This window comes from Varanus komodoensis, unplaced genomic scaffold (genome assembly GCF_004798865.1).
Source record: "Varanus komodoensis strain SLA01 unplaced genomic scaffold, ASM479886v1 scaffold150, whole genome shotgun sequence".
In the NCBI taxonomy this organism is placed as follows: domain Eukaryota; kingdom Metazoa; phylum Chordata; class Lepidosauria; order Squamata; family Varanidae; genus Varanus; species Varanus komodoensis.
In genome coordinates, this window is record NW_025335441.1 from 212839 (window position 1) to 232101 (window position 19263).

A 19263-nucleotide genomic window follows, 5' to 3' on the forward strand; every position below is an offset into this window, starting at 1 on the left:
GAAAGGACATGGGGAATTATAGACCGGTTAGCCTTACGTCCATTGTAGGAAAAACAATGGAAAGGCTCATAATAGAGAGAGATCTAGTGATGCTAGATAGGGAAGGGAGGCTGACAGCCACACAACATGGCTTCCTCAAAAACAGGTTGTGCCAGATAAACTTTGTGGAATTCTATGACAAGGTTTTGAGATGGCTAGATGGAGGGGATGCAGTGGATGTGGTATACCTGGATTTCAGCAAGGCTTTTGACTAAGTGCCCCATGATATCCTGGTGGAGAAACTGAGGAGTTTTGGGATACACCAAAGCACTGTCCGGTGGATTAGGGCATGGTTGACTGACCGAAAGCAGAAGGTAACCATTAGCAGGGAATCATTGGGATGGTGGCCAGTGACAAGCGAGGTCCCCCAGGGCTCTATCCTGGGGCCGATCCTGTTCAATCTTTTCATTAACAACATGGAAGAAGGGGTGAACAGTCTGCTAATCAAATTTGCAGACGACACTAAAACTGGAGCAGTGGCCACAACTGAGGAGCAGGTACTCCAGATCCAAAAGGATCTGGACAGACTATGGAAGTGTGCAGGAGACAACAGGATGGCATTCAATGTGGATAAGTGCAAGGTCTTGCTCTAGGGGCATAGGAATAGCTGTCATAAGTACAGGTAGGGTGACAAGTGGCTGGAGAACAGCACTTGTGAAAGGGACCTCGGCGTACTGGTTGACTGCAGGCTAAACATGAGTCAGCAGTGTGATGCGGTGGTCAAGAGGGCAAACGCCACCCTTGGTTGCATAGCCAGAAGTGTGGCTTCTAGATCAAGAGAGGTATTACTCCCACTCTAGACGATTCTGGTGAACCCGCAATTGGAGTATTGTGTTCAGTTTTGGGCCCCTCATTACTGAAAGAATATAGCCAGGTTGGAGTCAGTGCAGCGTAGGGCCACAAGGTTGGTGGCCGGTTTGCAGGGGATGGGGTATGAGGCGAGACTGAGGGAACTGGGTCTCTTCAGCCTGGAGAAGAGAAGACTCAGAGGGGATATGTTGGTGACATACAGGTATGTGAGGGGATGTCACATGGAGATGGGTAGAGACCTGTTCTCCCCTGCAGAGGAAGGCAGAACACGCTCCGATGGAGCAAAGCTCAGGGAGCCAAGGTTCCGTTTGGATGCCAGGAAGCACTTCCTGACAGTCAGGACCCCGAGGGTGTGGAATAAACTTCCACAAGAGGTCCTTGAGGCCCCATCGGTGCGGGTGTTCAAGGATAGGCTGGATGCCCACATGGTGGGCATGCCGTGAGCTGATCCGGCTGGTGCCAGAGGTCAGACTAGATGCCCCGGGAGACCCCTTCTGACTCGCTCTGTTTCTATGTTTCTACTTTATTTAATATGAAAAGTAAATGTGCTCCGTTTTCAAAGTGTATACCCAGCGCTTCAAATAAATTTTCCAAGTTGCCAAGTTCTAAAGAAACTTTCTCTCTCTCTTTCTTTCTCTTTCGCTCTTCCTTCCTTCCTTTCTTTGACATAGCCAGGGTAGGATTAATTCAGCACGGGGTCACAGGGTTGGGGACGAGATTGGGAGAAATGCCTTAGGAGATGAGAGTGAGGGAGCTGGTCCTTCTCAGCCTCCAAGGGGATCTTAAAGTGACATACAGGACTAAACAGTGAAACACAAAAGAGCGTTGTGACCTGTTCTCCCAGAAGTGGAAGACAGGAAACTGTCCAATGGGGCAAAGCTCAAGCAGCCAGACTTCAGGTTATAGGTCAGGAAGTCCATCCTGATGGTCAGGACCTCAAGGATACAGAAAGGGCTTGCATGGGAGGTGGTGGAGGCCCCATCATTGAGAATGTTCAAGGAAAGTTGGAAAGCACATGCTGGAGCCAGGGGTCACACTAGATAGCCTGGGAGACCACTTCTGACCCCCTATTTCCCCATGTTTCCATGTATCTATGTTGGCTTGCTTTTTGGCTTTGCTAAAGAACACACTGGTATTACTGTCGTGGTTACTTTCATATTCTGCCTTTTTCCTTCCTCAATGGGAGTTTGCATGGTCTCCCTTCTCCCATGGTCCACTTTCTCCATACAAAAGTCCAATGAGGTAGGATAGGCCAAGAGTCAGTGACTGGTTCAACATCCTCCCCCTCCTCCTACCCAAAGTGAACTTCATGGCTGAGTATGAAGTAGGACCCGAGGTCAACAGCCCAATGGTGTAACAACCACGCCATGATTCTACTCCAGGGATTCAGTATTTCCTCACAATTTTCTGCAAAAATATTTTTTGCAGCAGCAAACAGGAAGCTGCACAGAGAGTTGCCTGTTGGGCAGAGGTCCTCCTGCACGTTGCAATTATTACACTCATATTAATTGGCACCAGCACCCCAGGGATTGTGCCAGGAAATGCTTTTGAGACCAGACACGGAAATAGCAGGTTCTGCTACAAGAGGAGGCAATATTTGGCACTGAGGATGGAATCAAAGGGGTGCTCATGCTTTCCCCACAGCTGAGGCTTGGGAGGTGCCTGACAACGGACAGGGAAGCTGCAACAGCATGGCTCAAGCAGCTTGTGCCTGGAGCAGAAGCTCCTCTGTTTCTGCATGAATAGAGCCACTGGCTGCCACATTCTTCTTGCAGGAGCTGCTTGGCTTTGCCTCTGGGAAAAGCCACAAGGCAGAAACCACAACAGGCATGCCCTCCAAGACCGTCCTGCTGCTCCTGCTGCTCCTGCAGCTCATCTGGGAAGCTGGGGCCAGGCAAGCAACAAGATGCCCCCTGCAGCTAAGGAGAGATCAATACGATCCCACAAATCTCTTCCGACCGGGAGACCAACTCATTGGCGGTGTCCTCCCTTCACTGATGGCCACAGAGCTACCGAGCTCCTTTGACAGACCGCCATTAATACGCATAAAAATGTAAGTGCTCCTACAGAGATGTATTTTGTGCTCCTCCAGTGAGGTTTGACCTTTTAAGACACCCAAACAAGCCCTGTCAAGCCCTGGGTTCTTGAAAAACAAGCCTCATCTTAGAGCCATCCTGCCATCTACACATTTCAGGATCCATTCCCTAAGTCGGAAAACTTGCTCATCATCTCTGCCACTGGGGATCATTCTCAACAGTTCCCGTTGATATCAGACTATAAAATGAGGTTGGAGTGTCATTTTAATTCCAACAAACAAACCTGCCTTTCCATCTGTACCTATCTGACAGAGCACAGGCTAAGCAACTTCCTTCAAATTTAAGTGCTGAACACCCTCTTGTGAATCTGTTCCTTCAAGACCACTAGGAAAACAATTCCACAACAGCAAAGGGCCACCAAGCAGATGCATGTTCAATGAGTTCCTGTCTTAGCAGCACACATTCCTTCATCCTGTACTATGAGTTCAGAAAGGGGTCTGCACCTCTAACTTAAAAGTCTCCACCAGTTTTACTTCCCTACAAACCTTAAGATGTGAGCAAACACCACAAACAGAATCACAGTTATTGCTATGAGCAATCTCCTTTCAAAACTCTTTCCATAAATTCTTTCAGAACTCTTTTCAAAATTGGATCAACTCTTTTCCCTTGGGATATTTCAGGGAGGTAGCAAAAGGTGTAAATATGGGAAAGGGGGAACTGGACCTGCCTTTTCCCAGCACTGTCTTTTAACTATATGTGTTTTCTTCTGAGTCTGCTACTTAAGGTATGAGAAACACGGTGTGCAAGAACACAGACAGGTGCAAGGGAATTCCAAGATGCCCGGTCAAAGTGTTCACAGCCTTCTCCTGTTCTAAAACACCTTGTTTGCCTCTCTCCAGAAATCATATTAGCTTGTGCATGTTAAGTGCACTCCCCAACTATCTGACACCCAAATTTCTCTGGGTGGTACACATCCACTAAACCAGCACAGAAATGAAATGTTGGTGCTTTGCACAATCCAAAGTCATTCTTCGGTTTTTCAAGACAACTCCAACAGCTCCTGAAATAGAAACTGCTAGCAATGGATTGCTTATGCAACTTTCCTTATAATGTCATCAAACCCATGGCATTCCTTGCTGAATACAGGAACTGCCTGGATGTTCAACCAGATCACTGTGGGAGATCCATGCTCTACCCCGCCTCCACTGAGCATTTATGAGGAATCTCATTCTCCCCCACCATGGATCAGGCATTCATGAACTTGCTGATGGGTGCAGGGTAGTCTCTAACAGGTGTGGGACCAGGCAAGGCAACTCTTTCTGGCCCCACACAACATCCAGGAGAAGGAAAAAGGGGAGAAATGGGGGTTTCTGGTGCTGCTTTTTGCAGGGGAATCACCATGGCCCCCTTCATGGATCACTACCTTGCTGTGACAAAGGGGCTTGTGTAGCTTGGTGAAGCTCTGAGTTATGGTGTGTTGCGGCGCCCAAGATGGGCAGGTCATAGCAGAGAGCTCTGACAAAATGAGATCCACTAGAGAAGGAAATGGCAACCCTTCCAGTATCTTTGCCATGAAACCCCCATGGACAGGACAAAAAGCAAAAAGATATGATACCGGAAGATGAGCCTCTCAGGTCGGAAGGTGTCCAATGTGCTACAGGGGAAGAGAAGAGGGCTAGTACTCATAGGGTCAGAAAGAATGAAGCAACTGGGTCAAAGTCTAAAAGACATTCAGTTGCAGATGTATCTGGTGGTGAAAGGTGAGCCTGATGCTGTACAGAAAATGACAATATAGGAACCTGGAATGTAAGATCCATGAATCAAGGCAAGCTGGACGTAGTCAAACAAGAGATGACAAGACCGAAAATCAACATCTTAGGAATCACTGAACTGAAATGGACAGGAATGGGTGAATTTAATTCAGATAACCATCAGGTATACTACTGCAGGCAAATTTCCCTCAGAAGAAATGGAATAGCCTTCATAGTCAATAAGAGAGTAGGAAAAGCAGTACTGGGATACAATCTCCAAAATGACGGAATGCTCTCAGTTAGAATCCAAGGCAGACCATTCAACATCACTGTAGTCTAAGTCTATGCCCCAACCACTGGTGCTGAAGAGGCTGAAGTTGACCGGTTCTGTGAAGACCTAAAACACCTTCTAGAATTAACACCCAAAAATGATGCCCTTATCATCATGGGGGATAGGAATGCTCAAGTAGGAAGGCAACAGATAACCAGAAAAACAGGCACGTTTGGCCTTGTGGTACAAAATGAAGCAGAACACAGGATGGTAGAATTTTGTCCAGAGAATAAGATGGTCATAGCAAACGTTCTTTTCCAACAACCCAAGAGACAACTCTTCACATGGACATCACCAGATGGTCAAAACAGAAATCAGATTGACTATGTGCCCTGCAGCCTAAGATAGAGAAGCTCTATACAGTCAGTAAAAACTAGATCATGAGATTCTGGTTGCAAAATTTAGGCTTAAATTGAAGAAAGTAGGGAAAAGCAATAGGCCACTCAGGTATGATGTAAATTCTATCTCTGATGAATAAACAGTAGAGGTGACTAATAGATTTAAGGAATTAGATCCAATAGAGTGCCTGAAGAACTGTGGATGGAGGTTTGCAACATTGTACAAGAGGTAGCAACTAAAACCATCCCAAAGAAAAAGAAATATAATAAAACAAAATGGCCATCTGAGGAAGTTTTACAAATTGCTGAGTAAAGAATCAAAGTGAAAGGCAAGAGTTAAAAGAGAAAGATACACCCAATTGAATGCAGAATACCAGAGAATTGCTAGAAGAGATAAGAATGCCTTCTTAAATGAACAGTGCAAAGTAATAGAAGAAAACAATACAATAGGGAGGACCAGAGATCTCCTAAAGAAAGTTGGAGATATGAAGGGAAAGTTTCATGCAAAGATGGGCATGATAAAGGACCAAATGGCAGGGACCTAACAGAGGCAGAAGAGATTAAGAAGAGGTGGCAAGATTACAGAAGAAAACAGAAAAACAGCTTAATGTTCCTGACAACCACGATGGGGTGGTCGCTGATCTCGCACCAGACATCTGGAATGTGAAGTCAAATGGGCCTTAATAAGTCTGAGAAACAGCAAAGCTGGTGGGGGAGACAGTATTCCAGCTGAGCTATTCCAAATCCTAAAAGGTGATGCAGTAAAAGTGCTTCTCTCAATATGCCAGCAAATTTGGAAAACTCAACAGTGATCACAGGATAGGAAAAGGTCCGTTTACATTCCGATCCCAAAGAAGGGCAATGCCAAAGAATGTTCAAACTACCACACCATTGCACTCATTTCATATGCTAGCAAAGTTATGCTCAAAATCCTACAAGCTAGGCTCCAGCAGTATGTGGACCGAGAACTACCAGAAGTACAGGCAGGATTTCGAAGAGGGAGAGGAACTAGAGATCAAATTGCCAACACACGCTGGATCATGGAGAAAACTAGGGAGTTCCAGAAAATCATCTACTTCTGCTTCATTGACTATGTTAAAGCCTTTGTGTGGATCACAACAAATTGTGCCAAGTTCTTAAACAGATGGGCGCACCAGACCATCTTATTTGTCTCTTGGGAATCCTATATGCAGGTCAAGAATCAACAATGAGAACTGGACACAGAACTATTGATTGGTTGAAAATTGAGAAAGGAGTTTGGCCAAGGCTTTATACTGTCTCCCTCCCTTTTTAGCTTATCTGCAGAGCACATAATGAGAAAGACTGGACTAGATGAATTACAAGTGGAATTAAGATTGCCATGAGAAATATCAACAACATCAGATATACAGATGATACCACTCCAATGGCAGAAAGTGAGGAGAAACTAAAGACCCTCTTGATGCGGGTGAAGGAGGAGACCACATAAGTTGGCTAGAAATGCAGCATTAAAAAAACTAAGATTATGGCTTCCAATCCTCTCACTTCCTGCCAAATACATGAGGAAGAAATGGAGGTAGTGACAGATTTTAGTTTCTTGGTCTCCAAGATCACTGCGCACAGTGACTGCAGCCATGAAATTAAAAGATGCTTGTTCCTGGGGAGGAAAGCTATGGCAAATCTAGACAGCATACTAAAAAGCAGAGACATCACCCTGCCAACAAAAGTGCATATAGTCAAGGCTATGGTTTTCCCAGTTGCAATGTATGGCTGTGAAAGCTGGACCATAAGGAAGGCTGAGCGCCAAAGGATTGAGGCCTTTGAATTGTGGTGCTGGAGGAGACTACTGAGAGTCCCTTGGACTGCAAGGAGGTCAGACTAACAGGAGATCATCCCTGACTGCTCTTTAGAAGGCCAGGTACTGAAGATGAAACTCAAATAGTTTAGCCACTTAATGAGAAGGAAGGATTCACTGGAGAAGGCCCTAATACTGGGAAAAATTGATGGCAAAAGAACATGGGGATGGCAGAGGATGAGGTGGATAGATGGAGTCACTGGGACAGTGGGTGTAAGCTTAGGTTGACTCTGGGGGATGGTGGAAGACAGGAGAGCCTGGAGGAATGTTGTCTATGGGGTCGCAGTGGGTCGCACATGACCTCACTTCTGGCAGGAAAGCAAGCAGCCATGGCCTGCACAGCAAGCAAATGCAGCGATGTCCTGAGCTACTTTCCCCACAGCTGTCCTCCATTGAGTTCCATGTGCCTTATATGGCAGTCAGAATCTTAAATGGAATGTCATTTCCTTCTGAGTAGCCATGCACTTCAGCTAGTTTTTCCTCCTGGCAAGATGACAAAAGAGGCATGAAGAAAATAGAGAAAGGTTCCCTTATAGCTTTTATAAGGACTTAATAGCATTTGATAAAATGATTTTAGAATCAGGTGAAAAAATGATTACAAGGTTGTATAACTTTCTTTTAGATATGAAAATGGTAGATGAACAAGTTAAAGAGACTATGATAACATGGGCACAAAACTTTAGGTATAATATTGAGTTACAAAAATGGCAAAAGCTGTGGGAAAGAAATATTTAGATAATTCTAGCATCTTCATATAAAGAAAACCTTTATAAAACCTTTTACATATGGTATCTGTCACCCAGTATATTAGCAAAACTGTTTCCAAATATGTCAAATAGATCTTGGAAATGTAAACAAACACCTAGTACCTTCTATCATTTGTGGTGGACATGTGTTAAGGCAAAAAAGTATTGGGTTTAAATACACAAGTGGCTTGAGGAAATGCTGCATAAACCATTAACATTTAAACCTGAAGTCTTTCTATTAGGCATTATTCCTGATAATTTTGATAAATAAATTTTATATATAACTTTACATATAACAACTGTGGCGCGGATTGCGTTTGCTCAACATTGGAGAAGTGAAGAGCCACCTAATGAAGAGTTGATTTTAAAAAAGATCTTGGACTGGGCAGAGATAGACAGATTTACTTTGTCTTTGAAGGAGAAGGAAAATACGTACTTCTATCAAACTTGGAATATTTTTTACCATTGGTTAGAGAAACAGAACTATGCGTAGAATTGAATATAGTTATTAAATGTAAAAAAAAAAAAAGAGTGTGATGTCGACCCAGTATATCCGATGTCCTGAATAATTGTTGTTTCTAATTTTGAATTTATAGAGAAATTAATAAAATTGTTAAAAGAAAAAGGAAATTGAGAAAGGTGTTGCAGAGATGTCAAAGTTTTTTCAGAGTCTTACGGGGTGCGGGGGCATCTTTGTAGCAAAGTCACTTCTGAAGACATGGCATGGCATACTGCAGGAAAAAGAGCAGAGGAATGTCCATACTAAGGATTGGCCCCACCAAGATTTCTGGTCATACAGGAGCAAGGACCCTGCCAGCAGGATGTGGGGACAGCACAGGCCTCAAGCCCAGGTTCCGCAGCAAACAGCCTCCCATACCTGGAAAACTAGCAATATGAAAAAAACAGAGGAGCTGTCCAAGGCTTTCAGAGAATGCTGCACTGCATGGAAGCTTTTTCTGATCCAGCACAACTCTTCCTATGGTATTTTCCTCCCATACTGTGCTCCTCAAGTTCTGCCTGATCCTGAGACACCCACACATATCAGAGCCCTCCACATTCCCTGGGGTGTCTCTGGCCAGCTCAGAGGACTTCTGCTGTTGATTCTGGGCCCCTCTTTCCAGCAGGAGCATTTGGCCACTCTTCCAGGAGGACACGGCTTGCTCCCACTGTCCGAACTGGAAGGCTCACACAGATGCAATCACCAGGACTTAGGCAGGAGGAAGCCCCCAGGGAAAGCAGAAAATGCCACCAGAGAGGGAAAAATGATGCAACCTTGCACTACTCCAGTTCATGGTTTTAAGGTTATTTAGCTTTAGTTAGTTAAATTTTCCATACTGTTCATTAGTAACAGAGCTCTCAGAATAGAGAAGGTGTTGAATCAACAAGCAATGGTAGGTCTGTTGCAGCAAGTTACATAGGTTAGTTTATTTTACTAAAACCAGTTACATTTATCTTAAAATATCGATGAGAAACATCTCTTTTGCTGCAGACAACCAGATGTAACCTACTTCTATGACCTGGCCTTCTTGCATGCCATCCATGAGATCAACCAGAATCCGGACCTCCTGCCCAACGTTTCTCTAGGCTACAGCATCAACGAGAACTATTACTGTGCCCGGATCACCTATGATATTGTGCTGGATCTGCTGTCTCCTGGGCAGAAGAACATCCCAAACTATATGTGTGGGAGACAGAGGGACCTGCTGGCTGTTGTGGAAGGGGCTGACTCGGAAATTTCCAGCCATATTTCAGCCCTGTTGGGGACCTACAAAATCCCACAGGTAGGCATCTCACAGCTTATGTCTCATTCCATAAGATATTTGAGCACATTTCCAGTGATAGTGACCATAGTGCTCTTTCACTTAATACACTACAAGCTGTATTTATCTCTCTGATTCAACAAAATGGACATCTGCTGGGAACCAGAGGAGAAAAAAGGAAGTCACCATGTTTCCCATTCAAGGGAGCAGACTATTTAACGTGCACCATTTCCAACTGGCAAATGCCACTCCCAGGTCCTTCAGTTCTAAAATCAAGCAAGAAAACCCAGAAGGATCCAATATTTCTGGTTCAGCACCATTCACGCCTGGAGGGGAGGGGAGGGGAGGGGGAGTCGCTTTGGTTTACTGAGCCTCCATCTCCCTCACAGGACTTCTGGTCCCTTCGAGGCCAGGGCTGGAGTGCCTCTACATGGTGTTGGGTGACCGAGACAGATTGGGGATTCTGTTGGTGTACCGTGCACCCTTCTGCCCAACAATCTCCCTGCCTGAGCTGATGGAGATCGTCTTGGACCGGGTGTTGAGGACCCCCAGGATGTTGGTCCTGGGGGACTTCAATCCCCATTCCAAGACTGGTCTGACCGGGGCAGCTCAGGACTTCATGGCCTCCATGATGGCCATGGGGCTGTCTCAACATGTCACCGGCCTGACCCATGAACGTGGACACACTCTGCACCTGGTTTTCTCAAAGGGGCAGGAAGAGGGTGGTCTGAGGGTGAGGAATTTATGTCCGACTCCCCTGTCATGGTCAGATCACTTCCTGGTGAGGTTTGTGCTCAAGAACGACCTCTCCCTCTTTAAGGGTGCGGACCCAATTGTGTGGGTCCGCCCCCTGAGCCGGATGGATCCGGGTGGATTCCTGAAGGCCCTGGGGGAGTTTCCAGCTGACAGGACTGGTGCTCCTGTCGAGGCTCTGGTTGAACTGTGAAACGGGGAGATGACCAGGGCTGTTGACACGATCGCCCCTAAGCATCCTCTCCTGCCGGGCAGAGCCCACTCTTCCCCTTGGTATACACCTGAATTGCGGGCGATGAAACAGGCTGGGAGACAGCTAGAGCATAGGTGGAGGAGATCACAGGATGAATCTGACCAAACACACTTAAGAGCCCATTATCGGGCCTATGCTGTGGTGGTGAGGGCGGCGAAAAAGAAATTCTTTTCCGTTTCCATTGCCTCCTCAAAATGCCGTCCGGCACAGCTTTTTTGAGTGGTACAAGGCCTGGTTTGCCCTGGCCCTAAGAAAGATCTGGTTCCACCCTTGAAGGCCCACTGTAATGACTTTGCCAAGCATTTCAGGGAGAAAATCGCTCAGATTCGTTACGAGCTAGACTCTACTAGTGATTCAAAGGTTTCTGGGGAGATACCAATGTCACTGTCTGGTCCAAAATTAATGGATGAATTTCAGTTATTGCGGCCTGATGATGTGGACAAGGTGCTTGGACGAGTACGTCCCACCACTTGCCTATTGGACCCTTGCCCATCTTGGTTAATAAATAACACCAAGCATGGAATTGGGATCTGGATCATGGAAGTGGTTAATGCTTCTCTGAGGGAGGGTCGGGTACCTGCCCCTTTAAAGGAGGTGGTAGTCCAACTGGTCCTGAAGAAAGCGTCACTGGATCCAGATATGGCCACTAATTATAGACCAGTGGCCAACATCCCGTTTCTGGGCAAGGTGTTGGAGCGGGTGGTGGCGGGACAACTACAAGCATTCTTGGATGAAACTGATTATCTGGACCCATTTCAGTCCGGCTTCAGACCCAGGTATGGTACTGAATTTGCCTTGGTCACCCTGTATGATGACCTGTGCAGGGAGAAGGACAGGGGGAGTGCGTCCCTGTTGGTTCTCCTGGACCTCTCAGAGGCGTTCGATACCATCGACCATGGTATCCTTCTGGATAGGCTAGCGGGATTGGGGGTCGGAGGCACTGCCTAGCAGTGGTTCTGCTCCTATCTCAATGACTGATTCCAGAAGGTGGTGCTGGGGGACTATATCTCGGCACCATGGCAGCTATGCCATGGAGTACTGCAGCGATCCATTTTGTCCCCTTTGCTGTTTAACGTCTACATGAAACCGCTGGCAGAGGTCATCAGGAGCTGTGGGCTGCGGAATCATCAGTACGCTGATGATACCCAGTTCTACCTCTCGTTTTCCACCAATCCAGGTGAGGCAGTGGCTGTACTGAACCGGTGCCTGGCCGAGGTAATGGGCTGGATGAGGGCCAGTAAACTGATGCTCAATCCAGACAAGACAGAGGTCCTGTCTGGATTGGGCTTCGGTGAGGATGAATTGAACCTGGTCCTGAATGGGGTTGCACTCCCTCTTAGGGACAAGGTCCACAGCTTGGGAGTGCTCCTTGACCCAGAGCTTTCACTGGAAGCTCAGGTGACAGCGGTGGCGAGGAGTGCTTTCTTTCAGCTTCAGCTGATCCATCAGCTGCGCCCCTACCTGGAGTACGACTGCCTGGCGACAGTGACACATACGTTGGTGACTTCCCGCCTTGACTTCTGTAACGCGCTCTACGTGGGGCTACCCTTGAAGACAGTCCAGATACTTCAATTGGTTCAGAATAGAGCTGCCAGGCTGACGGGGACTGGGCGTTATGTTCACATGACTCCAGTCCTCCGTCAGCTTCACTGGCTTCCCATTGAAGTCCGGGCCCAATTCAAGGTGTTGGTGATGACCTATAAAGCCTAAACGGCTTGGGTTCTGGTTACCTGAAGGAACGCTTACGTCCATATATGCCCACCCACCCCCTGAGATCTGTGGGAGAGGCCCTTCTCCAGGAACCCTCCGTGAAGGAAATTAGGAGGGTGAGTACTCGGAGGAGAGCTTTCTCTGCGGTGGCGCCCAATCTACCCAATCTATGGAATGCGCTCCCCAAAGAGGTACGCCTGGCACCGTTATTTGTTTTTCGGTGCCAGGCAAAGACCTTTTTATTCAAATGTCATTTTAACTGCTAATAGTATTTATTTATTTTATTATTTGGCCAGGGCAAATTATTTTATACTGTTAATGTATATTATTGTAATTGAAGTTATTTATGTTGTGAGCCGCCCTGAGGCTTCGGCGAATGGGGTGGCATAGAAATTTTCTAAATACATAAATAAATGTAAAAATAGATAATTTACCAGAAATCTGAACATGAAAAGAATGTCATGGGGTCTCTGCAAAAGCAAGTGAGTGAGGAAACCCCACTATGTACTTTATGACTTTTTGGGTCAAGTTAAGTCCTTGCCTTCCTCACAGGTCCCCTTCCCCCCCACAGAATCTCCTCTGGAATTGGTGGGACTAATGGAGATACCCAAGAACAACTTCCTTGGGGTTACATAATCTTGACATGAGTTCTCTTCAGGTCTTTCTTATTTACTTTGTCTGCAGCCTGGAATTTTTTTGCCCTCTCTACATATCTTTGGCCAAACCCCTGTGTGCACCATGTAGAGGAAACCTGACAACTCTTCAATTCTAAAATGTTGTTTATTGGAAGGGAGAAGCACTGAAATACATGCAACAAGGGGTTGCTTCATGCAACAGGCCACTGAGTGGTGGATCTTGCAGCTGACCCTGCAGATCGGCTTTGAAGGGGATTTGACTAATCCCATTCCTTTGGTTAACCGATCAGCCACTTCTTTTCTTTACTGCCACTTTCTCCAAGTAGTTGCCAACATCCAAGTAAGAACCAAGCAAGGGGTTGCAGAAAAGGCCCTCAAACTATGTCAAAGCCAGGACGTAGGGAAATCAAAGTGAGGAATGCACTTCTGAGGGAAATACCCTGATCCACTTGTGGTTTTTTCTGGCTACACCTAGCACAGCAGCGCCTGGGCTTCTCACTTGCTTCTGTTGGCCAGAAATGAACAAGGAAATGTCCTTTGACATGGCTTCAGACCAAGAGGCTAGCAAAGACCTCTCCTTGGGCAATGGAAAATGAAAGCAGTCCAAGCCCATTTGTTAGCATGAATATAGAGGAATAATTTCCACACATAGGTCCAACCTCCCTGAACGTGATGATGTCACGTCACAGGACTCCCCTATTGTGACTACCTCCTTATGCTAGCAAAGAAGCATATCTCTGAAAACAAGTTGCTGAAAGAATTTGGAGTGGATGCCCTCCTGTTCCACTGCTGGGATTCCACAGGCAGCAAGTTTGCCATTCTACCAGTAGGGAGGTGGACTAGATGGCACTTATAGACCCCATGGGTATTGGAGCCCCTTTCCAGGATATCGTGCGGCACCCAAGAGGGGCGGGGGGAAGGTTGTGATTGTAGAACCTCTTGCTTTGTGTTGGGGTTTGTGTTCCAGAGCAAAATTTGTGTCTCTTTTCTTCCTTGGCAGGTCAGCTATGCCTTTGTCACCCATGACCTGAAGGATAAGGCCCAGTTCCAATTTTTTTACCGTGTGGTCCCCAAAGACAGAGACCAGTACCTGGGAATTGTCCAGCTGCTCCTTCATTTCAGATGGACATGGATTGGTCTCTATGTTCCAGACAATGACAACGGGGAATGGTTCATGCAGGCCATGACTCTTCTGCTCACAATGAACAGCATCTGTGTTGCCTTCACACTGAGATTCCAAGAAAGGAATGTTCTGAAATACAACATTTCCGTTCCACCTGCTCTCCTATGGAGACAAGTCAAAGTCTTTGTCTACTATGCGGAAACTCGCTCTTTCAATGATGGAATGTTCTTTCTACAAAAAATGCTTGATCTCTGGGCAGAACCTGCTCAAGGCAAGGTCTGGCTCACAACAGCCTTGTGGGACATCAGCTCAACAGTGACCCGAAGATTTTCCTCTAGGAAGCACAGCCATTGGTTCTTTTCCTTCTCAATCCAGACAAGCAACAGGCCAAAGGGGGGCAACTTTGATCATATTGGCCCTTACATGTCAAAAGCATTTCGTTGCTCATATTCCAAATACACTTTGTCAGTTAAAGGGAGGAGAAGATGTGAGCAGAAGGAGAACTTGCCCCTGGAGGTGCTTCAACTGACTCTGTCGGAGAACACCTACAATGTCTATAGAGGTGTCCAGATGGTGGCAAGAGCCTTGCACATGGCGCATGGTTCCACATCACAGCAATGGGCAAAGGTGGCAGGAGAAAGGCTGGACTTTGGGAAGCTGCAGCCATGGCGGGTATTCCTTTTCCTTCACATGTCTCTTTTGCATAAAGGACAGAATTACTCACTGGTGGGAGCAGGGCTGGCAGATTTGGCATCTGGCAAAACTACCCAGAAGAGGACACTAGGAGCACTGGTCTGCCGGACAGAGGCCAGTGGAAGCTATAATTTCTGCTGGCCAGGAAAAGGGCTTTGTTTCATCCCCTTCCCATTGTCTGACAGGCGCTCATTAAGTGTGGCCCAAATGAGATGGCCAGCATGGGCTGGATGGCTGTGATGGTCAAGGTTTGGGGTTCAGGAGCAGAGTGAATCCAGGCAAACCATGCAGTTAAGTTTCATGATGCTAAATGGGCAGGAGTGAGGGAAGCAAAGCATGGAGAGGCTCATATGTGGTGGGCACAGCCCATGAGGGCAAAGGAGCGGAATGGGGGGAATCTGAACTTTGCTCCATTGCAATCTTTGGCTGGGTCCCCAAAATGCACCCTCTGACTCACTCAGACATTTTGAGCTCAATGTTCCAATTTTTCAAACGTTGCAGGGGGCTATACCAGCCACTACTCTCCACAGCATGGCTGGACTAAGAGAAGGATCTGCCATTGGGTGACCACCAACAACACCAGCTTCAAAGTGTCTGCTGGGGGCCCTCCAAGGCTGTAGGGCTGTGCATCATGGCCCTGCAGTGTGCCCATACAAGCACCAGAGACATCGAATTCAAGAATTCCCCACAGGATGCCAAACTATATTGATGAATTTGTTTCAGATTTTTTTTTCTCAAAAATGAAGCAAGGGAGTAGAACATGGAGTGAACACCACAAGCAACATTTTGAGATTCAAACTCAATGAGGAAAAACGATTGCTGTGGACATCCAGACCTCCAAGAACTTTCTGGCAAGCTCCTATGCCAAAACCCTTAGGGGCCAATCTACCTGAAGGTGTTCTGGGTCACCCTGTGGCCACTTTGTCTTCCCCTGGAATCCCCTTCCTTTTTGAACCACATGTTCAAAGTGGAGAAACTCCCTCCCAAATCAGCACAAAGCTGAAAAATGGGACTCAGGAATGGAGCTCAGTTCTGCTTTGATTTCAATTGCATTTGAGCCAAAAGGACACTGCCAAGAATGGCATGGAGGATACCTGCTGCCATCTGAAATTGAGAGAATGGGCAGTGCCAAAATGACTGGCATTGTTTCTACTCTTCTCTCTCTTTCCAGCTGCACCCTTTCCTGAGAAAGTATGGCTTCTCCAATGCCTCCCTGGATGGACTGTACCTGGATGGAGACGGGGAGCTGACGGCCAGCTTTGATATCCTGTTATACTGGCTGGAAAACACCACTTCACTAGTGAAAGTGAAGGTTGGGGGTCTAGAGAGGCAGGAATTGTCAATACCTCTGTTGCACCTGGAGGAGAATCCCAATGCATGGCCTAACCAAGTAAGGCAACCCATGTCTTCTGATCTTATACAAATTACGGCAGAGGGCACTACCACAGCCCTTGTGGACTGTGCTGTTGATGCAGCAAAGCTAAAGGAACCATGCCAAGCTCTCCACACCCTATTTTTTCCTCTCTTAGGGATGTGTGAGAGATCCATTCTGGAGAATCCATTTTGGGAATCCACTAGACCCCCTGGCCTGGGCTGCCCAGAAACTGAATTTGATTTTTCATAGCTGCTGCATACTAGTGAACATTTTCACTGAGCTTTTACAGCATGCCAAAGATCTCTTTCTTGGTACTTCACCAGTTCACAGCCCACCAGCTTAAACATGGAGTTGAGGGTTCTTTGCTAACTTATGATTTCCTCTACACTTGCTGGCACTCAGGGGCATTGGCCATTTTGACATTCACTTCACTAGATTGGGTAGATACCATTAGAGCTCTTCGTGATGCATCTTCAATCTATCATTGTTCGTTCTTCCAGCTTCCCCACTTGCACTTTCTCCTCAATATTCCTTCTCGGTATTTACAGACCCTCCCACAGTCAAGGTGTTCCAATAGCTGCACCCCTGGATACGTCAAAGTTATTGTGAAAGAAAAGCCAGTTTGCTGCTATGCTTGTGCTCTGTGTGCAGAAGGGACCATCTCCACTCAGGAAGGTAAGCAGGGACATAGAAAAGTTACACGGAATCACGTCAATTGAGAAATCATTTTCCAAAATATTGGAATATTGGAAAACGCAACCAGCAACCCCCTTAAAGGGCGAGGAAGGGGGCGAGAATGGTCTCTTCCACTGCAGGAAGCTTCAGTCAAGGTCAGTTTATACTGTCCAGGATTCGTTGTGGGTTTAGAAAGGCAGAACTCTAGAACACAAAAGAATAGAGAGAACTAGAGCTGATACCAAACAAACCCCTTTTCCTTTTTTTTCCTCCTCCTCCTCAGATGCAGAACATTGCACCAGATGTCCAGAAGATCAGCATCCAAACAAGAAGCAAGATCGATGTGTCCTCAAAGTTTCCACCTTCCTGTCCTATGAGGAATTTTTGGGGATAATCCTTAATTTCTTTGCCCTGCTCTTGTCCTTCAGCACGAGCTGTGTGTTAGCAATCTTCATTAAAAATCTGGAAACACCAATCGTCAAGGCCAACAACCGAGACCTCTCCTACATTCTGCTCATCTCCCTTCTCCTTTCCTTCTTGTCCTCTTTACTGTTCATTGGCCAACCAAGGCTAGTGACCTGCCTTCTGCGGCAGACAGCCTTCAGCATCATCTTCTCAGTGGCTGTCTCTTCTCTCTTGGCCAAAACCATCACTGTGGTGCTGGCCTTCCTGGCCACCAAGCCAGGGAACAGGGTGAGGAAATGGCTGGGGAAGTGTTTGGCCAACTGTATTGTTATCACCTGTTCCACTGTTCAAGTTGTGATCTGCACCATTTGGCTGGGCACCTCTCCACCCTTCCCTGACTCAGACATGCACTCCCAGGAAGGACTGATCATCCTGCAGTGCAATGAAGGCTGTGTGGCCATGTTCTATGCTGCCCTCGGCTACATGGGCTTCTTGGCTGCCGTCTGCTTCACGGTGGCCTTCCTGGCCAGGAAGCTTCCCGGGGCCTTCAATGAGGCCAAGCTGATCACCTTCAGCATGCTGGTCTTCTGCAGCGTCTGGGTATCCTTCGTGCCCACCTACCTGAGCACGAGGGGAAAGTTCATGGTGGCCGTGCAGGTCTTCTCCATCTTGGCCTCCAGTGCTGGGCTGCTGGGCTGCATCTTCCTGCCCAAGTGCTACATTATCCTTCTGAGGCCTGACCTGAATACAAAGGAGCATCTAACAGCCAAAAAGGAAAATGGCATGTGATACTTCAAATAGATTTTTAAATACTATTTGTTTTTTTGAAATGGTCAAGAGAATCTCTTAATAACCAGAGTAGTGATGTGAGGAACTGATGCTGAAAGGGGGTAGCTAGAAAGGAGGGATGAAAGTGTGCAGAGAGGAAGATGGGGGACTTGAGGTCATTTTTCAGGAAGAGTGAAGGACATGATGCCTCCTCCCACTGAGAGTCCTGGCCAGGGAAGGCAGGCTCCTTCTACTGGCAGAGAAATACGAAGCATTAGGCAGGGTTTTTTTTTTTAATATTAGCAAAGCATGAGATAACTTATGGTGCTGTTCTGCTATAGAAGGGAAAGACATCAATTGAAGTCAAGCAGGGTAAACCTCAGAAAAGGAACTTCCAGCTTTTGAGGGAAGTCTGAATGTCCACTTTACAAAATTCTGGAGAGCCCAAGCCTCGGGACTCCATTCTCCCCCATGGCCTGATCCATCTTTTGTCAGTTCAGCCCCATGCCAGGCTTGCTTAAGCCTCGGGAGAGCAGGGTCCCCACCTGGCACTCTGCACATGGACTAGTTTTGCCCATGACTCACGTGGCAGCAGGAACTCACTTCACTGGACTAAACTCCAGGACTGGCAGCTCCTTTGAGCTCACCCTTTCTGCAGATGGGATTCCTGCTCCTCCGGTCTCTTCTCTTACTTGCTAAACCAGTTTTAGTGCTCTTTGTTCACAGAGGTTAAGACATGTGGTTGTGTGATTCACACTGTGCTGCTTTGTATTAGAATTTTGAACACCCTTTGGGTGTACTTAAAGGTTATGCATCTCTCTTTCATATAATAAAAAAATCATATTCTACACACGTTATCTGAAAATAAATCCTGAAATAACATGCAGAAACTGAGGTATTATGTTTCCAATTCCTGCAATGGGCCTTGTGCCTCTTGGGGGAACCACAGCTGGAACATCTACATGGGTCCCAACTAAAACACAGTGGCAACACCGCACCAGATTCCTAGAGGACAACCAAGCACTAATACATCTTCACCTGGTTGACAAATCTCTAGCGTATTCCAAGCCCCTAAATGCTGATACCTTTCCACCACAAGTACACACAAACACACACAGAAATTTCCATGAACAAGGTATACCAACTTCCCCAGACCATTGCTGCTATTACATGCTGTGAGGTCTTCTCCAACTTCAGGTGAGCCTGTGTATGAAAGCCCTCAAAGATG

At 46.7% G+C, this 19263-nt stretch overlaps 1 protein-coding gene across 1 annotated transcript; it reads left to right on the plus strand.

Moving 5' to 3' along the window:
• Positions 1–2678: 2678 nt before the first annotated feature.
• On the plus strand, positions 2679–18056 carry LOC123021009 (vomeronasal type-2 receptor 26-like). Its single transcript, XM_044425376.1, has 6 exons — positions 2679–2743; positions 9375–9666; positions 13997–14245; positions 14998–15060; positions 15984–16124; positions 17169–18056. Exons 1-6 carry the CDS (start codon positions 2679–2681, stop codon positions 18054–18056), a joined length of 1698 nt encoding a protein of 565 aa, XP_044281311.1.
• The last annotated feature ends 1207 nt before the right edge of the window (positions 18057–19263 follow it).